This window comes from Meleagris gallopavo, chromosome 6 (assembly GCF_905368555.1).
Source record: "Meleagris gallopavo chromosome 6, MGAL_WU_HG_1.1, whole genome shotgun sequence".
NCBI classification, from domain to species: domain Eukaryota; kingdom Metazoa; phylum Chordata; class Aves; order Galliformes; family Phasianidae; genus Meleagris; species Meleagris gallopavo.
This window is the reverse complement of record NC_139409.1, coordinates 16,710,160-16,736,006: the sequence shown is the minus strand read 5'-3', so window position 1 is coordinate 16,736,006 and position 25,847 is coordinate 16,710,160. Positions and strand designations below refer to the sequence as shown.

General features: G+C 39.0%; 1 protein-coding gene across 5 annotated transcripts in view; it reads right to left on the bottom strand.

The window, feature by feature from the left end:
• Positions 1-25,847, bottom strand: part of ARHGAP21 (Rho GTPase activating protein 21) — a 107,817-nt gene that overhangs the window by 58,126 nt on the left and 23,844 nt on the right. For 3 of the 5 annotated variants that reach the window (XM_031553860.2, XM_085227263.1, XM_085227266.1), the window contains exons 1-3: positions 21,052-21,150; positions 6,507-6,689; positions 3,405-3,429 (exon numbers count right to left, since the gene is read on the bottom strand). In XM_031553860.2, the coding sequence (XP_031409720.2) occupies positions 3,405-3,429; positions 6,507-6,689; positions 21,052-21,135 (292 nt within the window). In that variant the 5' untranslated portion in view covers positions 21,136-21,150. Of the gene's footprint in view, positions 1-3,404; positions 3,430-6,506; positions 6,690-21,051; positions 21,151-25,847 lie in introns of those variants that run through there. The other 2 variants (XM_085227264.1, XM_085227265.1) reach the window with 1 other exon arrangement.

Here is a 25,847-nt window from a genome sequence, read left to right as displayed (position 1 = left end):
GGGTTTCAATTCCTCGTCATGTGTATTAGTGTACAGGCACTTCAAGGAGCCATTCAGAAAAGTCACAAGAGCTCTCTGCATCATTCTGTCCTGAAGGCATTTCCTTATTTATGTGCATAAACTTGGTGGTCCCTTTCTCTCCTGACTGTTGGCCGTGAGGTCACTCCTGTCCACATCGCCCTGATCCCTTTGCTTGCCAACTCAGCCCCCAGCTTCCTCTGTCTTCATCTCCTTTCCAAGTCTTTCCTTTTTTAGAGCTCCTCTGGATAAATTTTCCTCTAACTGCTTAGAAATTCTACTGCATACTAAAAACAAGATTAAGCCAGTGGCAAGATCTGAATATATGCTGAAAAAAGCTGCATGAAAATTCTATACCAGAACATAAAATCATATGAAAATATTCCATTCACTGATACATCAAAGCTGGTATGTGCTTTTATTTTTGCCCTCTAACTTAATTAGGTATTCAGCATCTTAAATATAAATTTACTGCTTTCAGTAGAAGATAACAGGAAAGCTTTTCTCTACATTCACCTACCCAAGTCTGTAAATGCTGAGAGCTGACACAAAAACTTCAACTTTTAAAAGGTAAGTTTAATCTGTGAAAAGGCTATTAAGCAGGCAGCAGAAATCTTAACTCAATTGAATTGATAGCAGAAAGCTGACAATTTTGCTCTGGCACACATCGCTTCACAAAAACAGCTCAAATGCCCTCAGCTTCACATTCAACAGAGGACAGAGGAGAGAGGAAAGCTCAAGTGAATCAGCGCCTACAGACTTCAAAATAAAAATGTCTGTGATATTTTCGCTGTTAAGTCACAGGTTCACAGAGGCAAATTTTCTAACCGAGCTCGAAGGAAAACGCGTGAAATTCGCCACTAGGTGGCTTCTCCGCACACCCAGCAGGCACCAGGCCCGTCCCAGGAGCACGCCCGGCCTCCAGAGGGGCAAACCGCCGGCGCCGGGCAGCCAGCACGCACCTTGCAACCCCAAAGCGGTTCTGCTTCTCTCCCATTCCACATCTCTTTAAGCAGCCTTGGGTTAATCCTTCAGCGAATTTTTGGCATATCTGCTTTTGCTAAATTAACATGTCTTTGCGAATACAGAAAATGAGACATACTTTTTCTTGGTTTTCTCCTCGCCAAGCTAACTGTTCTCCTTTGAGGAAAGGAACAACTTGAAGCAACGTAATAGGAACAGCTTGACAACCCCAACCCCCTGTTTGAGGTCACACTGAAGTTTGGAAAAAAAACCAGTTTAATCTTTTTGTCCTGTTTCGTTATTTTTTAAGTTGCAGGTTAAATTCTGGGGACACCTATGCCTGCTGCTCTGCCATTTCTTCTCACTCTGTACAGAGTGCAAGCTCAACATTTTCTTCCTGTTAACATGAAGATACTTATCTTCCCCAAGTATGTTTTGTGCCCTCCAATCTGTATTTCAAGGCGTACAGTGAACTAAGTAGCTATAAATAAGCAATAGCTGAGCTATGATTCATAGCTTAAGTAGCTACACAGAAATTTCCAGAAAGCCATCTTGCTCCACCTGCACAGGTCTCGTAACAAAACACATAAACGCCTGTTTACTGCCGATCCTCATATCTCAGATGAACATTTTAGACAGCAGACACACAGCTGCATCTTTAGCTGATCCATCTCTTCTCTCTATGACAAGAACTACTGGACTGTGAATATGAACTACAGAACTTCCTCCTCTACAACACAACCGACATTTCTATGCTCTTCTGACAGAGAACTGACTGCATTCTCTTCCTAAAGGGATCTACCTTCTCATTTGTTAAAATGGATAAAAGTAGTGGCAAATTTGGGGGCAGAAACTGAGTGATGAGGAATTCAAAGAGACTGACTTTTCACTACTTAACATGCTGGTAAATGCAAATGAGTAAGACCAGAAGGACGACATGCACAAACGTATCGTTTTTCCTGATAATAAAATTCAGTTAAACTGTTTGCCAGAATGCTTCCAATATATCACAGTTACACAAAAAGCCTGAAACAGAATTGCAAAATGTCTCCTTTCAAACTGAATGAGCTACTTTTTAAGAGTAAGTTGAAACCAGGTACTGTTGTCTAGTACAACATAAAAGGATCACAACCCACTAGTAAAATCAGCATTCACTGTGCAGTTTATGAACAAAGGTATCCAGATTTAAACAAGCCTATCCTCAAAGAACTGCCATATTAACTGGAATGCCATATTAAAGACAAACTGAAGCACTGCACATTACAAGTGCACTGCACCTAATCCTACATCCTTTGTATACCTGATAATTTTGACAGAATGCTAAAAATGGGAAGCAGGACTTGGGTCCCCACCTGAAAACCTGATTTTCTAACTCAAATCATAACATTTATTATCCCTGCAATGAAACAAAAATATGCCAGAAAAAAAAAAAAAAAAAAAGAAGAAGAAGAAGAAGAAGAAGAAGAAGAAGGGAAGAAGCATGAACATGGAAACAACTAAATGCTGACAAGAAATTTTGATTAGGTGAGACCGAGATGTAGTTCTGCTTAATGAAAAGAAGCTAATTAGTGTATTTTTAAAAAGAGAGCAGACAAATGCAATGTAACATGGAGAAAGCTATGAAAACAAAGCGGAACTGACACACGTAACCTAGAAATAAGTTTTTATTCCATCCCTCCTAGTAAAGCACAAGATAGTCTTATTCACAAATTCTATCTGACATCACGGAAGAATATTCAATGGATTTCAAAATGTACACGAAAAAGACAAACCACTGAAAATGACCAAATAAATTATATCAATACTACTAAATACTGAAGATAGCATTACTAGGCTGGCAAGACTTATATTATTTCTTCAACGGTTGTATACTACATGTAGATGTTTGTTTTTTTTATCGCCAGTATTGACACTAAGCTCATATACTTCTGTGCTGATTCTATCAGAGTGAGTCTCAATGGGAATCAAATTTCATACCAGCTACACTCTGATGCATTAAAAAAAAAAGTGCTCTACAGTGTACCTATACAAATACAGACAGTGAGCACAATCTCTTTATAGTACTTTGCACAGAAAAACAGTACGGCCTAAGCACAGAAGAGTGTAAAAACTTCGTCACTAAAAAGGCAACAAATGTGTTTTTGCCTTTTTTCTAACATATGACAAAATAGCACGAGCAGCACAAGTGACACAGTGTGTATGGCAGTACACTGTAAACAGTAGTAAAGTGTAGCAAATGCATAAGCTAAACAGGTGCAGCTAAAATACATTTTCTTCCCTTTGTTCTGATGCCGTGAAATTCATTAAGGTGGTACTTAGTAATGTTGCATTTTAAACTCTTAGGTAGTTATTCAAGTTTGTTACATAGCTGGAGATAAACGTTTAACATACTGAATCCGTGAAAGAATGAAAATAAAACATACCTTGTCTATTTCCATTCTCTTCATCCTATGGAAAAAGAAAGAGTGAATATTAAAAACTCATTAAATGGAGAAAATACATAGGCTTCTATAAGCTAGGAGGATTTAAAGAGTACTTGTAACCTCAACTGTGCATTTCAATATTTCAACCTTTTTCACAAATATTCCAACAATGCAGTATTAAGGCTTTAATTCTGAAATTGCAGTGTAATTCCTGTTTGCATAGAAAAATTAAACAGTTGCATGAAACATCCTCAAAGGAACAACTTGAAAGGCATTATCTGAAAATAAGTGTAGAAAAATATCCAAAATACTGCCATGGAGCCTAACACTGCACTAGAGCTGTTGCAAGTATGTTTCCACTCAGAAGTCAAACATATGCTGCTATCATCCACATTGTTAAATAGTATGAAAGACATCTTTCTAACACATTTTTTTATAAGCAAGCTCTGAATATTCTTAGTGAAATTTGAAACATGAAATTTGTTTTGCCTTCAGTGCTTCTGCTTGAGGACAAATACATACTCCAAATGCTATTTAGGAAAAACTTTGAAGATTTTCCTTCTGGTCATCTCACTGTATTTTACAATTCTAACTACCATCTATCACCCCCAGTCCTTTAAAAAAAGCCTTCAACTGGAATGTAGTGACGGGGAAGGACATGCTTAAAATAGCATATAATTACTTCAGTTTCTCGTTAGTATTTTAATATGAATGAGACTTTTGATACAGCCTGGATAATTTCCTGTTCAGCAAAATTCTACTAAAATTTTCTAACTGAGATGCTCAAAATATGGAAATGTGTTTTCTTTCTGAACTGTGACTTCATGGATGTAATACATTTTTCTACTAAATATTTTCTAAGTAGTATGTGTTAGCCTGAGGACCTGTATTTCTAACAGTTTACTTCAGCTCCACCTAAATCAGCCTCATCCTGAAGGCAACAAAGAGCAATATGATGACCACAGATATAATCTTCACCTGTACATTCTTTCCTACTTTTAAATGTATCGATTTCAAATTTCTAGGCCTCCAGTATTAAACACAGATCACCACCTTTTTCATATTAAATACTCTCAAAGTAACTGAATATTAATCTCAGTATACTCTTCAAGAGAGGAAGACTTGAAAGAGAGAGATCTACACATGCATATGGTGCTGCAGAGTGAGACAGCTGTCCTTCCTAGGTGCAGTGTATTTCTTACTTGACACACAGAAGTTAAGTACAGTCTGTGTCTCAACTCACTGCAACAGTACAGAAATTACCATGGTATATGCTGGATCGTACACTTTTGATTAGTGAAGAGAGAGGAATGATACTTAAGCTTAGAAATAATGACTGAAACCATACTTAGCCACTAACCAACATGATCTTACATCAAATAAGAATGGCACAGAAATCAAATTTGTCTCATATTAGAATCAAGCACAATAGGTGAATTTTATTCTTCACATAACTTAAGTGCAGATAGCTATAAAAGCCATCTTATGATGGCCCAGGAATAAACTTTGCTGATGTTACTTTTTTCTTTCATCTCATGAATATGAAGAAGAAAATATAATGGTTCAGGTTAACTTACCAGAGCTTGGTCCAAACAGAACTTTATAGGTAACTGAACACCTACAACAATCTAACAATCCCATGATTTTTCTTTCATAAATCAAACATAAAGAAGAATGAATTACTCAGATTCTGACATATCATAGAAGAAACAGAAGGGAAAAGGGTGCCAAGGGCTCTCTTGAAGCTCTAGCTCCATTTTCTTCCTTCAAGACATGTCTTGAGATTTACAGGTATCAGCACAGTATGTGCTGTTTGGGTCTCTTTCAGGAGCTATCAGATGTGAATGAGAAGAACTCCTGACCCCCTCAACATCATTTGCCACTCCTTGTGTGCAACTCCTTCTGCATATGAAAATACTATTGTCTGTATGAGAAGATCTGTGAGAAATTCAAGAGAAAACATATCCCATCACTTTGTGTTTAAGGAATTGAATCCTGCTTATGCTATTTATTTTCATCTATAATGTGAATGGGGTTTGTTCCGTTGTTTTGTTTTCCCCAGGAAATGCTAACAAGTCCACGTAACTTGTTCAGCTCAGCTAAGACTTCCTCAGTCTTCTTTCCCTTTCTCATATCAGTCTTCAAAGAGGGACTGGTCTTGGCTGACTCTCTGTATAACCTTTGTTGAAGAACACAAATTTTGTTATGACCTGATACAGCTAATAGTCTCAATAAGCTTCAGTAACTCTATATCAAGGATAAAAATTTCAAGCACAAGTGCCTGCTGTAACTGAAGTTAACTGGGAAAGATGTACTAATATTCCCCTGCAAACTTTTTTATTCAAAATAAATCTTACAGCCACTAAAGCAAAAAAGACATTAGCTAAAGACTCTTGTAGAGACACGTATCAATCAGCTATGTAGGAAGAGTGTGAAGTTTCAATAACCACTCCTTCATCCTGGTATCAACCTATTCCTCTGCCTAGATGCAAAAGTAAGAAGAAAACTCAGGGGTATAGTGTATTATTTTAAAGTAATTGATTGTGCAAGTTCTAATCAATGCTATTTGAACTCACTTGAAAAAAAGCCCTTCTCAATACTCAAATCTTTACCAGTATTAAACGGACTTCCCAGCACCAGGCACTACACAATTTCCAAATGGTTCAGTCATGAAGGAGAATATATACCACTCTTCAATAAGGCAGACCAATTAGCTGCTTAACATTTTTAGATAAACAAAACCTATAAAGTACTTCAACACTATTTCTATTAAGCCAGAAAAACGTTCTTCAGCCTAGACTGGTATTGATTTGTCTCTTGACTTAAGGAGAATTGCAAGATTCTTGTTCTTTTTAGCAGAAAGAATAAAACATGGGAAAAAAAGTGTCTAATATCCATTAGTTTTACAATGTTCAGAAACTTTTTCCAGGCCATTCTCTTATGACCAAGGTTTAAGATCTCAGTTCTGAAGAGGTAAACAACCACAACCTATGCCCCGCCCTTGAAGTATACACTAAAGAGTATGCAGATGAATGAGATTGGCTTTAAATTAAAAAACAAAAAAACAATAATAACAAAAAACAACAAAACAAACTCACTTACTTTAAAAGAAAATTGAACTGCAGATTCTGGAGGGTAAACTATGAAGTGTCTTAAGGTGAAGCCAAAACCCTGAGATGTCCTCCTTAACACAACAGTTTTTGGACCAGGCCAAGAGAAAGCTTCTTCTTCCTCTGATGGTGATATAGCTTCACTTTGCTCTTTTCCATCTTTATTTTTTGATGCCTAAAATAAAAGAGACACAGATACTAGTTGTAAGTCACAATTGAGTTGTATTTTAAAAGCATTACTGTGCACTTGAGAACGTAACTTCTCTCACATTCAAAATAACCAGATAATCACTGATATTGTCTTAAGAAATGTGAATTGCATAGCAGCATCCCCAGTGTTATATCTCTGCTCATACCACTTATCAAATTTAAGTTTCATACTAAGAAAGTCAATGTTCAACAATTACAGGTTGAACTGAACCTCAAGGAACACATACAGCTTGTTTTTATTTGCTTTTTCGTTTACTTTGATATAAATATCCAGATCCTTTCTGCCTTTTAGTACTCCATTTCTGACTATACAAAGCTCACACATACACAAATACAAACTCCCTTCTTCTAACTTAAAACGCAGGTATGGTCTTCTCAACTAGCATCTCCTCATGTACAACAACTGATACAAAAATAAAGTATAAAATCAATTAGGCTTCTTTAGCAAGACATCCTTCAATATTTTTTACTTCATCTATTATTTTTTCCCTTAGCTACATTCTCTGAACATTACAGTACACCAGCACTAGATACACAAGTACAAAGGTCTAATTTCCTACTGCTGTTAGAACTACAGTCCCACTTCTGCAGAAACAAGACCACTTGTTTCTTTCTTAAGGGTAATTTTATATATCTGTGACTCGTGAAATACAGGATTTTAAAAAATATTTGTGGCTTTACATGAAATTTTCCATTTCAATTTTCAAAGTGAGTGCCACATCATTCGTAACAATTCAAATAAGGCTGAAAACATACAAAGAAAGTATGCAAGAACCTTATGACCCTCCTCTAAATATCCTAGTTCAACGATGCGTGAAACAAATTTAGATACCAGAGCCTATAGCCTATTCAAAGGGTATTCAAACAGAAATAATAGTCTTCTTGTCCTTCTGCAGCACTGCTGCTGTGGCTCAGCAACCGCCTGATACGTGGCAGAATTTTCTGCTCAGATTTCTTCCTGGGCTGCTCCAAAAAAATCCCTTTCGCTTTAGCCTCACAGCTGCTATGTGAAAATGCAGCACTTCTTGGTAAGGTGGGCCCAGCCAACTCCAATCAGCATCTACACAGAATACAAAGCATTTCAATTTCCACCACAGTGACAGCAATGTGTATTATGAGGAAGCTTTTGCAGCTGCTTGGTGAGATACTTAATTCTGTATTCTGTTATGTAAAACAAAGCGTGTTTCTACACAGATGCTAAGGACACAACCCAGAAAACCTACATCTCATTAAGTGCCTCGAGGGCAGCTGCCTGTAAACCAGCCCTCTACTTCCACTCACCCTATTCTTCAGAGAAGAAAAATACACAAATGACAGAACTGGAACCAAATACTGGACTTCTGCATAGAAGTAGCAAGCTGGCCCCATGGGACTCTGCTCCTCTAAACATCCCAGAAGAACCATTGGCAGGTTTTGGAAAAGAACAGTAAACATGAAGAGCTCAATCTCTGCTCAGTCGGTCCATGTCAATTACCTTCATCCATGCTTCAAAGTAGTAGTGCGAAACAAGACTGTGCAATTAGATGACTAATGAATGAGAAATTAGAGAGAACTGATCTGCCAAGATTGGCTTTAGTTTAAAGTTCAAGCAGTGCAAAGATCAAGTTAAACGTGACACAATCCTCTAGCCTGACATCAGGGTGGTGCTGAGGTGTTTCCCACCCATCTGTTCAGCCTTTGAACATGACAGTATTTTTTCATTTCTGCACAAGTGATGTACCTTCTCAGTTTTCCATTCACATCACATGAGCAGAAAAAGTGCCATTGAGAATGATTGTTCTAATCCTACTAAAATGGCATAACAAGTAGTTCATAATAAAAAAGTATCATTGGCCTCAACATTTGACAGCAACTTACTCCACTAAGTGAAAGGCTACAGTCACCATGCTTTACTCCCTCCCCCTTGACAAAAGCCACCTTAATTAGCCTAAAGATAGTTTTAGAACATATAACTGATCATTCAGACACACAGTGAACTGAGATCAAAATACAGCCAAACTTCCCTACGTCTGAGGAGCAGGAGATGCAGTATATGACTGAAATGGGAAAAGAAGCTGTATTTTTGCTGTAACTTCGTGTCAATTTTTACCACTTGTGACAGTTGCTGATCTAATAGCTATTCATGGATAACAGTGTTCCACAGGCAAATCATTATTTCCTGAAAGAGCATGCCAGATGTTGAAGAGTTATCTTCATGCTGTCCTTGGACCCCTGCAAGGTCTGCCAGCAGCACAACAGAAAAGGCCAGTACTGATAATAAATGCGAGATGTGGTTGGTAACAGCAACTCTGAGCCCCTATACAAACAAAAAGCAATGTGAATTACAAAGAAAAGAGTCAACATCTGTTGAGTGACCCTGTGAAGTGTCCAACCACAGCACACCCACCCGAAATATCTCTTGCCAGTGAAGGCTTTAAAAAGGAACAAAAAAGTTTTCAAAAATACAAACAAAACAAGGATTCAAGACAGCAAGCAAGAAACAGATGATGTTTAGCATAGGCAAGAATGTTATTGAAAACAGAGATCCTACGTGGTCTTGTGATCCAAAAATGATAGCAATCCAGTTACAAGTATGTAAGCATCTGATATCCTTACAGTGATTTGTCTTTAAGAGCAGAGTGATGCATTTCAAGAGAACAAAAAATGAATGCTTTATTTTCATGTCACATAAAATCTAACAAACCAGAGATTACTTTGCTGTATTCCTTACTGAAGGTCTGAATGTTTGAGTCAGTAAAATACAGTCTCTATAAATTCAATGCTCAACATGAATATCAGAATGCACACAATTGAGTTCAAGGACTGCAGAATCCCAGGCTACAAAAAAATGATTCAAGCGTCATTTCCCTCAGGATTGCTTCAATATGAGGTTTTTACACCAAGTATCTCAAAACATCATTTCCTGTTACACGCAATTACAAGGACATACAGCAGATGCTTAAGTGCCCTGTAAAATACGTATTTGGCTTTGAATATTGTATTTAACCCTGGTTTTATGGGTAATAAAGGCATCCATGAGAAATCTGGTACTTTAATCACCAGGAGCTTTAAAAATTTAAAAATTGCTTTAAAGTTGAGATTCTTTATCATCAACAGGCTCCCCTTTATCAGGTGGCCTCTAGCAGACCAACCACCAAATGTCCTTTATTGGTCTCGTCCCTAACTTTAATCCACAAGCTCTCAACATTGGTCATGGCTGCCTTGTAGAGGCAGTTCTTCACAGTCTATGGCTGCCTTTTAGGGGCAGTTCTTCACAACCTACCCACTTCTTAACATAGAGGGCAACTTCCCCACCCCACTCTACACTGCCTACCCTGCCTAAAATGCCTGTAGCCCTCAACCATTTGCTCTACATGGTTTTAACATTTTTCTTTAATCAAACAGAACTTTCACAAATTATGTAAATAACAGCCTTATAGTGTTTCCCAAACTGTATTTTCTAGACCTTAAATTTAATGAAGACCAACAAATAGACTAGACTGATCAGTGGGCTCACCCATCAGCAGCTCAATAAGCATAGTCTGTCTCCTGCTTCAGGATTCAGTACTATTCAACTTTCAGCTAGTCCATCAAGAAACATGCTATCTCAAACAGCAGTTTAGCTCAATCTGTATATGTTGAACAGAATAGCTGGTTGATGTCACTTGATTTTCCTGATTCAACTTCCATCAAATGATTTTTTAAAACTACTGACATAAACCAGAACCAGAAAGGATCTTGCACATCATTATTAATCCCACAATTAGCCTGAGACAGTAACAGGATATTCCAAATGCTATAATAAATGCTATGCTTGCTTCTAAACAGTGGCATTTCTTGTACCAGGTCATTTATTTTCCCTATTTTTCTAACCAAGTAGCTATTACTTAGCCAACTGCCTTGATAAACCTACAAATTCAAAGAAAAAAAAGCTTTCCTATTTCTTTGTCACCTAAAATGTAAGATTCTTTAAAAAGACAACTGGGAAAAAAAGGGTCATTTCTGGCTAAGACTACAGAATATAACAATGCCTATATGGGAAGAGGATCTTGTTATCCACATAATAATGGCAGGTCTTGCTGCAAGTCAGGTTTTTCTATAATACTCAGACTGTTCCACCAACAGTTTTCAAATAAAGTTAGAATAAACCACTGACCCTTTTAGTCTCAACCACACTGAGAACTTCAAATTGCTTTGCTAGAAGCTGACAAAAAGTCAAAGAAATAATGAAGATATCCACCCTTCCCCTCCCCCCCCAAAAAAAATCTACTTTTCTGCTACATCTATGGGACCAAAAATGATGAATCACAGAACTTTATCTTGCTCAGAGGACAGCATGTCACGTTAACCTTCTATCATCACCTTCCTTCACCTGGTCTCCCACACCCAACTGACTTCAGGCCAATCACTCAATCCAGTAGAGAACATGTGGTTCCCTGGTATTACAATACGGTAGGAAACAAACATAACTCCCAAAATACACTGCCTCTGGATGTTCTTAAAACATGCAACATTTCTCCTAAAAACATCTTAACACAAACGTTTAAGAAAGATTATGCAACTTTTTTTTTTTGAGATTATCTCCATCCTTATTTGCAGTATAGCCAGCATCCAAAAGGAAAACCAGACAGCATTTCATCTTGCATCACCTCAAAAGTGGTGATACTACTTATAATTTTTTATACATGCATTCACACAGTGAGCAACTTCAGGGAGCACTCCACTAAATTACCATTACTCTGAGACAAGTCTACTGGACAATAAACATAGAATGACCATGATAGTGTTGTACAGGCAGGCTGAAAGCTCTTGCCATTCTTCAAGGAAAATCCCAAACTCTACAATCACGTGCTGAAGTGGTCTCGATGCATAGCAAGGTGACATTTCTAGCATCTTTAAACCAGACTGGAATGTAAAAGTAAATCATTCCCAGTCAAAGAAAAATATCTACTGACACATGGTTGACACCTTACGCAAACCTATCCTCCAAATATCCAGGAAATAGCTTTGTCCTTGAAACAAATGAGTTCAATCACTTTCACCCTCAGCAACACATTCAGCTGTTTCACTGAAAAATCCTGCAAGCAGACAATCAGGAAAAGTGGAATGCAGAAATTCCCAAACCCACATATTTCAGGCCTCCATGTCAAAAATTCTCAGTAACCCTAGAAGTAGGGAAGACTGCAACACAGCAGACTGGAGTGAAAGTAGTACAGGATGAGCAAAGTCTTATCTACAGGAGTGATACTATATCAACACAATCAGCACTAACAGAAGAATCAAGCAGCCTGAGACATGTACGTGTACTGAAGCATAAAAGAGGCAAGTTTTTCCTGCCACAGAACATTCCTTAATGTTCCTCTATTCTTTCACAAAACAGGCCATAAAGAAGTGGATCCCACTCCACAGACAGGTAGCATAAGAAATAGGAAAAAATACTCGACTCTATCCCATCCACTTTAGTGCTATAGTTATATAAGAAAGCTGCAGGAAGGACTTACCAGTGACAATAATTACAGACCCTGTTTTCAGCAGGCACCATGAGACTGCCTTGCTATGAAGCACCTGAAACTGGACGTGAAGATGTAAACAAGCCCTCAAAGCTTAAATAATCTAACAGCTGTGAAATTGCTCTCACCACAAGAAAAAAAACAATTGAGATGCAGAGATAAATGGAGCATGAATCATCACACACACAACTATTAGTAGATGGCACTCACAGAGGTATATAAAACTGGCCAGACTGTGCCCTCTCATCAGAGCTTCTACTAATAGCAAAAGAGTGTCTGTTTTTCAGAACTCAGAAGCACAGCTCTTTCACAAAGAAGCTCCTCATGAAGGAAGAGGGAACATCTCCAACTCAGTAGGTGTAAGCCCTCAGTCACTCATCACCTGTGGCATCAATGAGTGCACATATGAAGCACAGAATGTTTGCTGACATTCCCCAAGACTAATGCTGCTCTGGAATTGCCACTGAGGAAGATGCAGTAACTGAGAAGGACAAGAAAGGCCAACTGACTGAATAACTCAACTCAGTTCTCCAAAACAATGTCCAAACCTTTTACAACTACTGTTACTATAAAGAACGGTGTAGATCTCAAACAACAGGAAAAGAGAAACAAATTATTAGGAATTGTCCATAAGGCTTAGAGCAAAGACAGGCAATGTCACCTGTATCGTTTGCCCCTCACCAAGGCAGGGCAGCCAGGCCCTGAGCCCTTACCAGCAGGGATGAGGAGGTCCCTGCAAACAGCCATCCTCTCTCGTCACCTGGGTTGTGCTGATGACCATAAAGAGCTGAGAGGCTTCAGAGCAAGGCAACAGCAGTGTAAAACCATTGTACAGAGCAAAGGTCTTAGAGGAAGGCCACAGCTCCAGGTGCTTCCCTCACAGGAGCCCTCTGTAAGACTCAGGGGGTGACAGGTCGGCGGACTAACCAAACTGAAGTCAGGCACTTGCTATGAGGTCCTCCTGGTAGCAAATCTGCCACCACCACCTTGTAGGAACGTGAACCTCATCTAAATGAAATATTGGATCTGGAATATTCTTTTAATTCAATACCAAAGGTAGTGGCTGCCTGCCTGTAGCAGAGATTGGAAGGCACAACAACAGACTGAAATTTATCTTGAAAGTGAGTAACTCAATTCAATAAAATGCATTAATTGTCATCAAACCAAGGCCAGGTATGGAGAAAGACTGAAGAGAGCAATACATGATGACTCCAGAAGCATGAAGTAAGTGGAAATACGCAGCCTTTCAAAAACAAAGTTTCTGTTCCAACAAAGCAGATGGCTGTTCACACCGGGAAGGAGACATCACTCCTGCCATGCAGACTGCATAGCTGGCTTGGGGGCAGGAGAAGATGGGCAGAGGGACAGGAGCTTCCACGTAGCTTTGTAACTACTGACATAGTAAACAGCATCATTCAATGGAGAAATAGCATCATCAAGAGGCGATTTCAGTCTTCAAATAGGTCAAGGCAGAACAGAAAACCTTAAAAAAAACTTGTCCACCTTATTTTACACAGATTAAGTTTTCCTTACTGTGCTCTACTGCTCATGAAAGAGTGCTCTGTGAAAAAAAGTAGTAGACGCTTCTGTCAGTTTCATCACTACTCCATAGACCTTAAAAGCACAGCTAGAGGCTACTGCCAGCAACCTCTACCTTCCTCTCCCTCGTGCTAAAATGCTCTCATTGAAATTGACATTTTTTGGCACTAAGCCCAAATACAGGAAAAAAAAAGTTAGAGGAAGCCTGTATATCTAAAAAACTTCAATCTTCTTGACAATAAGCTAATAATAACTATATAACTAACTACCTTTACACCACTAAACACTCAAGAATTTAATGATGTGACAATCTGAAAAAGGAAGGTCTTAACGTCAATTCTGTAGGTCTGTTCAACCAAAAAGTTCTCAAGTGCTATTTACCTGGCTCTGGATTAAAAGCAGCAACACCAGTTGGCTCTGTTAACTGAGCCCAGCTGGGCCTGCTTGGGTGAACAAAACCAGTATGCAGCTCAGCAGGCCAAGGGTGATCCAGAAACAGTTTGGCTTCGTTGAAGCATGGAGAGTTTTAGCCAACAGCTTAACCAGCTCTTTATGCAGAGCAAGCTCTGTTTTTTTCATACCACAGTTCTGATACCTATGTTTTTTACACCAAGAGCAAGATCAGGTTTGGTACGACCAGTGCTCCACCACAGATCAAACATGATTGAAGAAGACTTCTCCAGAGTCAGCACCTAGCAGGCTCCTTTACCTGCGTGCATTTATAACTGACATATCAGACTCCCCCCTCCTTAAATACCAGATACCAGTGAGTTCAGCATACTTCAATTCATTACAGGCACATTTTAATAGGGCATACACATACACTACAAAAATATACTAGATTACTAGATTGTGTGCATATATATCCTTGTTATGAACTTTTTTTTTTTTTTTTTTGGTAGTAGCTTGTGCACAATCAAAACCTGTAATGCTTTAACAGGAATCTTTTCAAAAGCCAAAGGGCATTCAGGTTTAGCTCCTATCTTTTACTTTCCACAGAGCAGCAGCCAATTCCAAGCACCACCAAGAAGCAGAGTGAAAATACAGGGACTTCACAGGACAGAGATGCAAATTATTTCAAAATCTGTTTTTGTTTATATCTTGCAATATAGATTTAGAATAATAAACATTTCATTGGAATAAATGTAGTCAGAAAAGTGTTAAAAACAGAAAGAAATTTAGAACTTCCTTGTTTTCTTATAGCTCATTAGCAAAAGCCTCTCCTCTTAACAGCAACATCCTCCTTAAATTGGAAAGAAAGGAAACATCTGCAGGGCTGGTAACATAACAGCAAAATGTCATGTGATCCTAATTTAGCTAAATCAGAGCTTTTGCTTCTCTGCTTGTTCTGCTGTTGCTTGTTAAGAATAGGAAATGCTTTGTCCTTAACCTTAGAGTCAGATCTGGAAATATCAGAGACAGAGCACACTTCTGCCTCCCAGTACAGAAGCAGTGCTTGAGATTACTCCATGCATGGTAAAAAACTGTCTCAGCAGTCTGACAGAAGAGCAGTTCACACAAAGTCAAGCCTGCTCATGGCTGCCTTCCAAGGCTTCTTGTAGCCTATGGAAATTTGTGATAAATCGACAAGAGTTGCCCATGATCCATTCTGCTTCCTACAAATGGGGAGAGAACAGCTCTTAGCTGTCCCCAGCTAAGTGCATTACTGCAAAGTTAGGAGCTAAATTGGATGAAGTTCATACTCTTTGCTTTCTGGTATAACACAGGCTTTATCACTCACTACATACCAGATAGCTTTCACTGCATTTTCACCAGATTCTACAACAGCACACCTACTCATGCATGCAAGTTAGTTCTGCACAAGCCATTAAGTAAAACAAGACCGCTGCACAGTATAAAACCTGAGCTGCGCAGGCAATTTCAATAATCAGATGTAGGACAGCTTTAAAGTCAGCTGCAGAAGGACCTACAGACTTCTCCAATTCATGCTGTTTCTTCTCCTCATCATACCCAGAGCCTATATCTTGGTTACACAAGTGATCAGCTCTGCTGAGGACAGAGTTTAAGCCTTTATGCACTTCCAGCGAACCCTTGGGCTTAGCCTGGGCTTCTCTGTGATGCAGCCACAGTGCTGAGCTGTGTAGGCCTGGCAGCAAGACAGAAACACGCTTTATCCCTGCTCTCTCTCATGCAGGTATGAGGCTGATCTCTCAGAGAAGCTAGTGATCTTTCCAATATAAGTAGAATACGCTCATTCCTGTTTCAAAAATATGAAGTTAAAAGAGATTAGTTGCACTACTTTAACCGTGCAGAAGCATCACTGTAACTGCCAATTATTCCAACAGTTCAGACTTAAGGTCATCAGATCTTCAACTCAGCCATCTTGCAGTTCTACTCAAGATTCTGTTCCATGCGCACATGAATGCCTGACCTGCTCCCAGCAAGCCTTGGAAGATCAGGGAATTGAGACTCAATGTCAAAATCCAGATTGTCACCCTAAATACAGTTATTTCAGGTGAGACACTATTTCGGATTCTATCCTGTTCAAAAAAGACATACAGAATCACACAGGGAGAGAGTTTTAAGCACTTCCTTGAGAAAGGAACTATTCATATCATGCCTACACTTCCTAGGAAAGAGATTTAACACAGAGAACATAGCTCAAAATACTATGAAACTTGCAAGACAATGTTTCAAGATCCTTTACAACCCTACATACACAGCTTCTTCCCTCCAAAGCAGCCTCCAGATACATAACTAAAACTACCCGGTGTTAAAGTTTGCAAAGACTATAAATGCACATCAACAAAATTGCACCACTTAAATATAACCCTGGTCTCATGCTTCAAGATACTTCACTTGAAATAAATTATATAATGTGCAAATTAATACTGCAACTTTTAAAAGCACTACTCTCAGGAGTACTCTTTATATATAAATCAGCATGCACAGATGCAAAGCTACACATTTTGTATTTCGAAACCCTAAGGTTATAATCTACTGTGCATGTACAGCACAGAGCAAAGCAGCTTTTTCAGTGAAGAATTTGATTTACCTCAATAAGGTACACAGCAAGATGGTTTAAAAAAAGGACTGAAGTCATTAACTTGTAAAAAAAAATCTTAAATCTTTATGTCAACAGAGATGAGATATCACTAAGAGGATAGAGAAGAGAAAGTTGTCCACAGGATTTTCAGTTTAGCTGCAAATCCAGCAGCTTTCAAACACTGCCTTACAATGTGATCATAAGTGACCTGTGTATTTCCTTCTAGCCTGCAGCCCTCCTGTCAGCAAGAACGGTCAGCACAGCTGATGACTAAACGCCTGTTGTATTCTGTCTGGAGGATAGGGTGGGGGGCAAAGGAAAAGTCTACTTTAACAAAAATCCACTGGCTTATTTAAGAACTACTTGTCTTTGCATGCCTATTACTCCAGTTGGAATTGCTCACTGTTGCCGAGTTACTTCCCTGTACTTCTGAACATTACAAAATGCTTCTCCAACAGCAATGCAAATTCCCACAATGAGTAAAGCCACCAGCTATTTCCTGCACTGATTTTACACCTTTTACTCAAGAAATCTGAAAACATCACACTCTGCACTGCTACGAGACAAGGTTTTTATCATATTCCTTCCCACCCTGAGACAGGAGATAAACAGAAATAAGAATACAAGAAGATAACATAACTATCACATTTCAAAACTGTTATCAGCTGCAAATATCTGAAAAGGAATCCAATCACCTTTGTTATTTCACTCTCCAAGTGACACTCAGAAGACTGAAACGTTTGGTGTTTTTTTTTTCATGTTATCTGAGATTCTCTAGAGGAAGGGAAATAGCTGCAGTGCAGCAGCCGCTGCAGTGCTTCTGCATCCTAAGGCTTGAAGGCAATACAACAGCTGAGTTTGCACTGCAACATCTCATTCTCAAACACTCTTTTACAGAAAACGTAGCCTGCAGAATTAACTCAAGTTTAAAAAATAAAGATCTTGGCTGCTATAATGCCACCACATGACAACTTACTTTCTCAAAGACTATCCTGATATCTGTTCTCCCACGCCTGACAACTTCAGTGGTGAGGCATGCTCTTCTGTCCATGAACCTGTCTGACCATCTGTAAGCAGACAGAACTCTGCAGAATACCCGTCTTTGACTAGGAAACCAGAAATTTAAGTACTCAGACAGCTGAAAGACCATCACTGTTACTTTTAGAGGTGAAGATGCAGCAATAAAAAACAGTAGCCAGGCACTGTTCAGCTAGGAATTTGGAACAGTGAGAAGACCTGCTCTCCTCTAATTGGTAGCAGCCTGCTCAGGGCATAGCAGTGACCTGCTCCTTGCTGGCACAAACACCTACACTCAACTCGTGGTATACTGTTCTACTGCCTAAGACTTGAAGGCCATGCTTTTGTGATACAGGGGAAAAAAGCGATTACATAACACTGTCCTATCATTTCTTTTACATTATCTACCAGTAATCCTTTCAGCCATCTGAAGAAGTGGCATTGATTGTTTCAGAGTTGCTAGCGTGTTTCACCATGGCCAAGAAGTGAATGAAGACACCAAGCATCAAGGGTTTGCCTGGACAATGAAGGCTGATAAAGGACATCCTTACCAGGAAACAGAGGGAAAGTTTTGCTGCACCTTATTGAAGATGAGCTAAGTTATGTGAGTAAAATCACTACTTAGTACTTTCATACAGTTGATCAAGGACTCTTACTGGGGTCAGTACTAGTACGACTATAACTCCCAGGCTACAACTTCACAAACATCAGACTAACAAAGCAACGTTTTAAGAAAGATCAGAAGCAATGCAGCATATGGGCACAGGCCCATGAAGAAGAAAATCTGCAAGTAATTCCACTTGGTTTTGTAGCCATTACTGTGATAAGAGAACGTGAAAGCTGCACTCTCATGACACGTTCAAGCTAAAAACTGTAATCCATTGATACCAACAGAACTACAGTGATGTGCATAGTCAAGTAATCTGATTGTACCAGGTTTCTAATTTAGCACTGAACTCTGCATACTTTCTAAACATATAATAGAATTCTCTATCAGATTCAAAAGGCCCCCACAGTTACAGTAACTGTCCTGCTACACTGTGAAATACTTTATTTTTCAAGATCTATATTATCATGGTAGACAGAAGAAAATACTAATATATATTTGTTCTCTTCCTGTTCTAAGAACAAAACTTTGGGAACTATGCACCAGAGGAGATGAGTAGAGCGTATGCCAGCAAAAACAAAAAGCTGTAAGAATAGTTCCATAATCTGATTCAAGAAATCATTAATGACATTAATGACAATAAAGCAGGTTTAGATTTTTTTCAAGGACATAAATTTCAGATAGTCATTTCAGAGGAAGTGTTTTCTCACATGGCAAGTCTTCAGTACAGCTCCTAAATGGCAGTAATTCAGATGAAAATCATGGAAGAGGTTGAATGACCTCTGCTAGTTCAAGGACGACATATGCCAAATGGGAGCTGTGCTGTGCAGCTACACTCGAGCAAGAGCTGATAGAATCATCATAGAATGAATCATAGAATCATAGAATGGCCTGGGTTGAAAATGACCACAATGATCATCAAGTTTCAACCCTCCTCCTATGTGCAGGGTCGCCAGCAGACCAGACCAGACACACAGCCACATCCAGCTTGGTTAGCCTCAAACTGTACTTACCTGCTCTTTCACCTGCAGGCTCCTGAACACTGCTAGGAGGAGCAACACTGCTACACAAGCAGTATGCATCTCTCCCCAGGGCTGACTGCATCTACATTCTGGCACTCTAATGCAGTAGAATGGCTGCACTAGTCTCTTCCTGGTAGATAATACCTCATAAGTGAACTTAAAAATTCATTTAAAAGCAAAAAGAACAGCAGCAACTCACTACAATGTACAGCTTACAGATATTTTTCTTTCAGAGAAAAAAAAAAAAACACAACACACTACAATATAACCCACAAACCACAATAGCCATATATTCTACGTATCTAAGAAAAATGAGTAATATCAAACAGTTCTGCAACATTTCTACCTTAATTAATTAATTTCAAGTATATTGATCTAAGGCCTGGTTTTCTTTCCAGTTTACTAAGAAATAGCTTTTAGGTTATGTGAAACCTGCCTTGTTGGGTGTTTTTTCTTTTGTGTTGGTTTTAGTTTTTATTGTTTGGGTTTTTTTAACAGTTCATTTCATTCTACTGCTCAAAAAACAATGCCACTTTCCCTTCCCCCTTCTAGTACTAAACTCATTTTAAAGTTTCGTGGGGCTGCCCTTATCACCAGCCTGGCCTTTTCTTACTACTTCTTGATTTCTGAAGCACAGGAAGCTATTGTCAGATTCAATTTGTCTATACAGATGAATTCTCATCTATGTGTTTGCAAACTAGATAAAACTTAGTGACAGTTGAGCATCTGAAGGCTCTAAAAGTATCCATTTGTCTCACATCTTTCCAACTCAACAGATGAGACTTCTTTAAATTATAACATTGAGGAAATGATTTTTAAGAAGGGCATATTGTTTCTACAGACTTACATATACGGTGAGAGTACTTCTGAATCACTTGCCTCTAGTTACTGTACTGGAACTGTAATTTTTTATAAAGCTGCAAAAAAACACAATAAGTTCTCTCTAGTCACTGCCTGAATGCTAGGTGAGAAACACAAGTTACATCCACCTTGAGAGCAGTACTGCAACGGAACAGTATTATTTTATATCCCTAATGAGTGGATTATATTTACAAATATTTCCATTCAAAATCCAGGTAGGGTTTTCTTCCTCCAATTCTGCAGGAAATAAGTCAATCAGACTTAAGAGGTGTCCAAATTAAGAACTGAATAGCATTCTGTGTTATTTTTTCCTGTATATTCAAAAAAGTATGCAATATCCAACCTCTTCTCATGCTATTTCTCTCATATCCATGATAAATTTTGAAACGGTCAGAATGTTTGAGTTCTGTTAAACTGGGAAACAAATCAGCTTTATATTTATTCACAATGCAGATGGTGCTGGCACATCTCCCCCTTCCTGTACGTGATATATCATCTTTTTGTGCAATTCATGAGTAAATCCTCCTCAAAGATTAAGACTCTACCAGAGCAATCTGAAGTACTCCAAATGTTAAAAAAGCAATTAATATGGTTAAAAGCACATTTTATATTTTTATTAACTGCGGGAAAATCTTTAGTTTATGGCTTTATTCTTAATACTACATTTTCCAATAGGATGGGGGGAGCGGGGGGAGAAATAGATGACACTACAGCCTCCCCCCCCCTCCCCTTATATTAAGTTATATAATCATATTAAAATATTATAAGATAAGGAAACAACAAACCTGACCACTCCAAGCACAATAGAGGTTACAGATGAAGCTCCATTTGTGATTGATCACACAGTCCAGAATCTTGAATTGGGCCATGTCTTGCTATAGCGCAGACTGCTGCTGTGCTCTGACTCAGCTTCTGCCCGAGTGATACTGAAGGATATGAGAGCTATGCAGTAATGACATTCAGGAACAAGGACCTTCCTTCCTGCTCAGACTCCCTTCCCACCCCAACCATATGTCAACTCAACAAGATAAATTGACAGAACTGCATAACATTCTTCAAAACAACACTTCCGAAACTGTCAAATTATGCATTCTTGAAAAAGAAATGGGAAATCAGAACATCATAAGAATTCGCACTACAGCAAATACAAAAAGGTGCTCTCAAGCTGTGCTTGCTTTTTTTTTTTCTTTCCTGCTGCTGCTGAAACCAGTCCAAACATCAGCAATCATTCATATCATAGATCTTAAACGTGCTTAGGCAAGTGCTTAGGCACAGCTATGATACTGCCTTCTGTACTTTCACGAGATCCAAAAGCTATGCCTTCTGTCTTAAAGCACAGAGCCACTTTCTAAAGTCAGGAGAACCCCACAGATTTCACCGCAGTCACAGAGGTTCATATTCTTCATGTTCTTTAAGACTCTCCTTTAACCCATCACAGCACTATGCACAGGAATGCTGTCTGCCTTTTGTAACAAAGGATAAGGACTGCCTCATGGGCAGGGGAATGGAAGATGGAGCAGTGGGATCCTGAGAACCTGAGAAGAACTAGGAATGTTTCTTTCTTCCTTTACATATTTCTCTTTTGCAGTCTGCAGACAACCCTATCTCAAATATATACCTCCCCCTCTATAAATTGATTGTCTAACTTGTGTTCCCCTTCCCCTTGAATTATGATTAGATGAACCACTAGACTAGTTACAAAACAACTTTAAATTATCTGAGATTTAACCATCACAACTAACAATCAAACTCTTCAGCACCAGCCAGACATGGTTTTATCTATCAGCTGTAGCTCCAAGTAACTTAAAACCAGAATGCCTTATTTCTGGAAAATGTGTGATATCCCAAGAAACTCCCAGTGAGGTGAACAAAGCCCAAAGTTCTGACCCGAAGCCAAGACGGGAGCAGAGACAGCTCCACAGGACACAGGCGTCAGGTACTCCCATACCCAGGCTCAGCTACTACTCTAGTAAGAGGAGGACAAGGAAAATACAAGAGAAGAGATGTGGATGAGAAGAAGGGAAGAATCCCAGTTGAATGAGCATTCATGCACTGCCTCAAGGAAGAACATCTGTGAGATGCATGAGACTTGTCTATCATGAGAAAGTATCTAGCAAGGGCTACAGGACCAGGTGGCCAATTCAACTTTTGCTTTACTAACAGCCAAACTACTGAAAATTATTTCAATCATAAAAGAAAAAGTGGAAATGAACTTTTACATGAGAGCTAAACAAATGGTTCGGCCAAATAGCAGCTTGTAATTCCGAAGCAGTTACACAGTCTCATTTGCTTTTAACCAAATCAAAAAAACTTGATCCAAATTCTCATTCCAAGGCTCTGGGAATTAATGCCAAAGTCCAAGGAAATCTCTTCCCTTCTCATCAGTGTGAAAGTCTGAAGATTGCCAGAACACAGCTGTGTGCAAGAGATCTATGGTTTTTAAGATGTACATGGCAGAAATTCTCTATTATCATTTTGGAAAAGGGAGGAGAGCAATATCAACATGACACTGCACAAAATTAATATAGTCCAAGAAAAAAAATATAGAAATTGAAGTGCTTGAGATATTAGAAGCATAAGAGCTCTTTGAACAAGTGAAATGGCCTGCACTGAAGCAGCCTGTGCTACAAGAGGCTGGAAGACAAGTCCCGCTTAGCAACTATTACTGGGTGGAACAGACGTACTTCCTCACAGCAGACATCGTAACTATATAAGCCTGAGAAAATCTGGAGTAGGAGGATGTTTGGGGAGGTCTGATGAGAAGGGGATACTGCAGAGATGCCAGAGCAGAACAACGCCGTGAGGCATACAGGAAGGGAAGGATGGAAGGAGGCACAAGTGGGCGCCTGTGGGAGCAGCAGGCGGGGTGCTGGCAAAGCCCATACAGCAGCCTGTGTGAGGCTCAGCAACAGCCAGCTGCACATCAGTTGTGCTGTGGAAAAATGCTGTCATCAGCTGAACAGGGTGGAGGGAAGAAGGGAAAGGATGTCTGGAAAGTTAAGAAAAATTTGCTTGTTTAGACCAAAAAAAAAAATATTGTCCAATTCTGCAACAGTCAGTCTCACTATTAAGTACCTTTAGATTTACATATTATTATCCAGTATTTAGTCCCCCTAAAGTATTCAAGCTCCTCATAAGTATTCAACATGGCACGTCAAAAATAGTGTCCATAATTTAAGATGTCAGTTCAGCTTCAACAATCAAGTTTGTGCAATTCTTCACCTAAGATCAACAGCCATTATGAACCTGCTACTTTTTGGCATTAGCTTTCAAAGCTGTTGTAAGGAAATTCTGAAACAACTCTTCCCCCCAAATCTGGGGGGATGTAGTACTGCAGTTCACACAGAAGTACCTGAATCCTTCAGGTAAAAGTATAAATTACAATAGATTGCAGTAAGAAAACGTTTTCAGACACAGTCAGTATTGGCTTGGCTTTTTGCCATTAACAATCGATATCAAAACACTTTTAAACTTCAATAAGCACAGAAGGAGACAAGGACCAAAGTTCTTACAAGCCTCAGTGTTTGCTCACCTCCTCAGATAAAAGGAGAAGCTCAGGCACTGCTACAAGACCTGCACCTGCAACAGTAAATTGCATTTATTGCATAAAAATTGTCCCTCCAAGTCAGTCTGTGTACTTCTAAGTTTAACCTGACATTACTGAAAACCATTCCTGACAGCCTTCAGCTAGCCTGACAATTGCTCCTATTTACAAGAGACAACCTCCTTCCTGGTACAAGGTTAAATCAAATTCCACTACCTTATTTTAGAACAGAATAGAATTTTCTTTACAAATCGCTGTTGCGTGTTTGTTGGAAGACCTCATTTATTTCTTCTAAGCAGAGCTACGCTTTAGAGAGTCTGCTTAGAAAATTCTTGAGTAACTGCACAAGAATTGGTAGGCACACAGTAAAGAGTTCTCAATACTCATTTTACTAATGTCTGCCTTATGAGAAAGCTTAATGCAAAAATAAATAATACATAATTTAGAAGGCTTACATCATTTTGGTAAAACCTTTAAGAACAAGGCTTCCACACTGAATTTCGAACTGGGGCACAGAGGCCAACACAGCACATAAAGGCACACTCCCAGCAGCAGAGAATGACAGCGGGCACGTATCCATGTCAGCAGGCTCCAAAGGTCTCAACATTCCATAGCCCAGAGAGCCCCTTGCCACACTGTAAGCTCTGACTGAGAAAAGGTGCCAATGACACAGAAGATGATTTAAGTTACTCAGTTTTGCTGTATCTTTACACAAACTAAGGCATAGACACAACTAAGGTTATCTTTTAGAGTCAGTCATGGAAAATATACTTCAGTAAATGATGACTGGACTGAGAACACAAGTGAGCTGAGCAAGTCCCATTCCAATCAATCAGTTACTTATTACTCCACATACCCAGTTAAGAGACCAGCGCTCTTGCAACCAGTTAGCAGGCATTCCCTTGGCACTACAATACAAAGTACCCACAAGGATTTTGCTGCACTCTGCACAGATTAATTAATACTTCATTCTTCCTTGTAGCAACATTTTAGTGATTTCAAAGAGAAAACAGAACATACATAGACACCAGCAACAAAAGTAAACAGAACCTCTGAATTGGCTCTTCCTTTCTCTCACATCAGATGCTTACAAATCTGGGAAGCAATTACTTTCGTCAGAAGTTACAAGGTTCTAGGAAGGACAAGATTTTGCTCATCTTTCTTCTCTCACAGGCAGAAGCCTTTAGCAGTACCTCTGCATTCTGTTTCTTTCTATTAACCACAGTTGTGCACAGCGGGCACTTGAAAGAATTTCAAGAGCAACTCAGATGTATCTCAGAGCTTGCCAATGAAGTCTAGAATCTTAATGACGATAGTGAAGCTCCAGAGGAAGTCTGGCCCATTTTAGTAAATGAAATTAAGAAGTGCACAAGAACAAGAAGGAAAAGCTCATTAAAAAAAAACAAAACAAAACACAGTCTTTCCACTGCTCAGATCACAAGACTGACAATGAGAAAAGTTTTTACACACTGAGTCAAGAGCAGGAAGGGGCTGAAATAGGATTTCCATTCTGAATTCTTTCCCATCATTGGAATTGTTATCAAAAGCTATGAACATAAAGTATGAAAAAAACCAGTAAATGCCAAAACCACCTCCCTCCATCTTAAAAAAAATCTGGAGTGTTTCCTTCCCCCAAATCAACTTCTTTTTAGGATGCAATACAGTTGAGAGAACTATCAACACAACAAATATCCTTCGGGGATAAATGCAGCTGTATAACAGCTGGTACGGAACAATTCACAAATCATACAGAGTTGCTTCTATGAACGTTTTAAAGACATTCTAATGCAGAATGAAGTCCTCATCTGTTTGGTTGCAAGACTTTCGAAGTCACAGGAAGCCACTCTCACAGAAGTCTGCTGTTATCCGTTTGTCTTCAAGGAGATTGGATATATATATATATTGATGTGGAGACTGTTAGGCTGAATCACAGCAAAGTGAAAACCCTTCTCTCTTGAGCTGCCAATTAACAAGTAAGCCAAACAGCTGCCCCTTTCTTAGATGTTAGCTTAACACAGTCATCTTCAGTAGCTCATT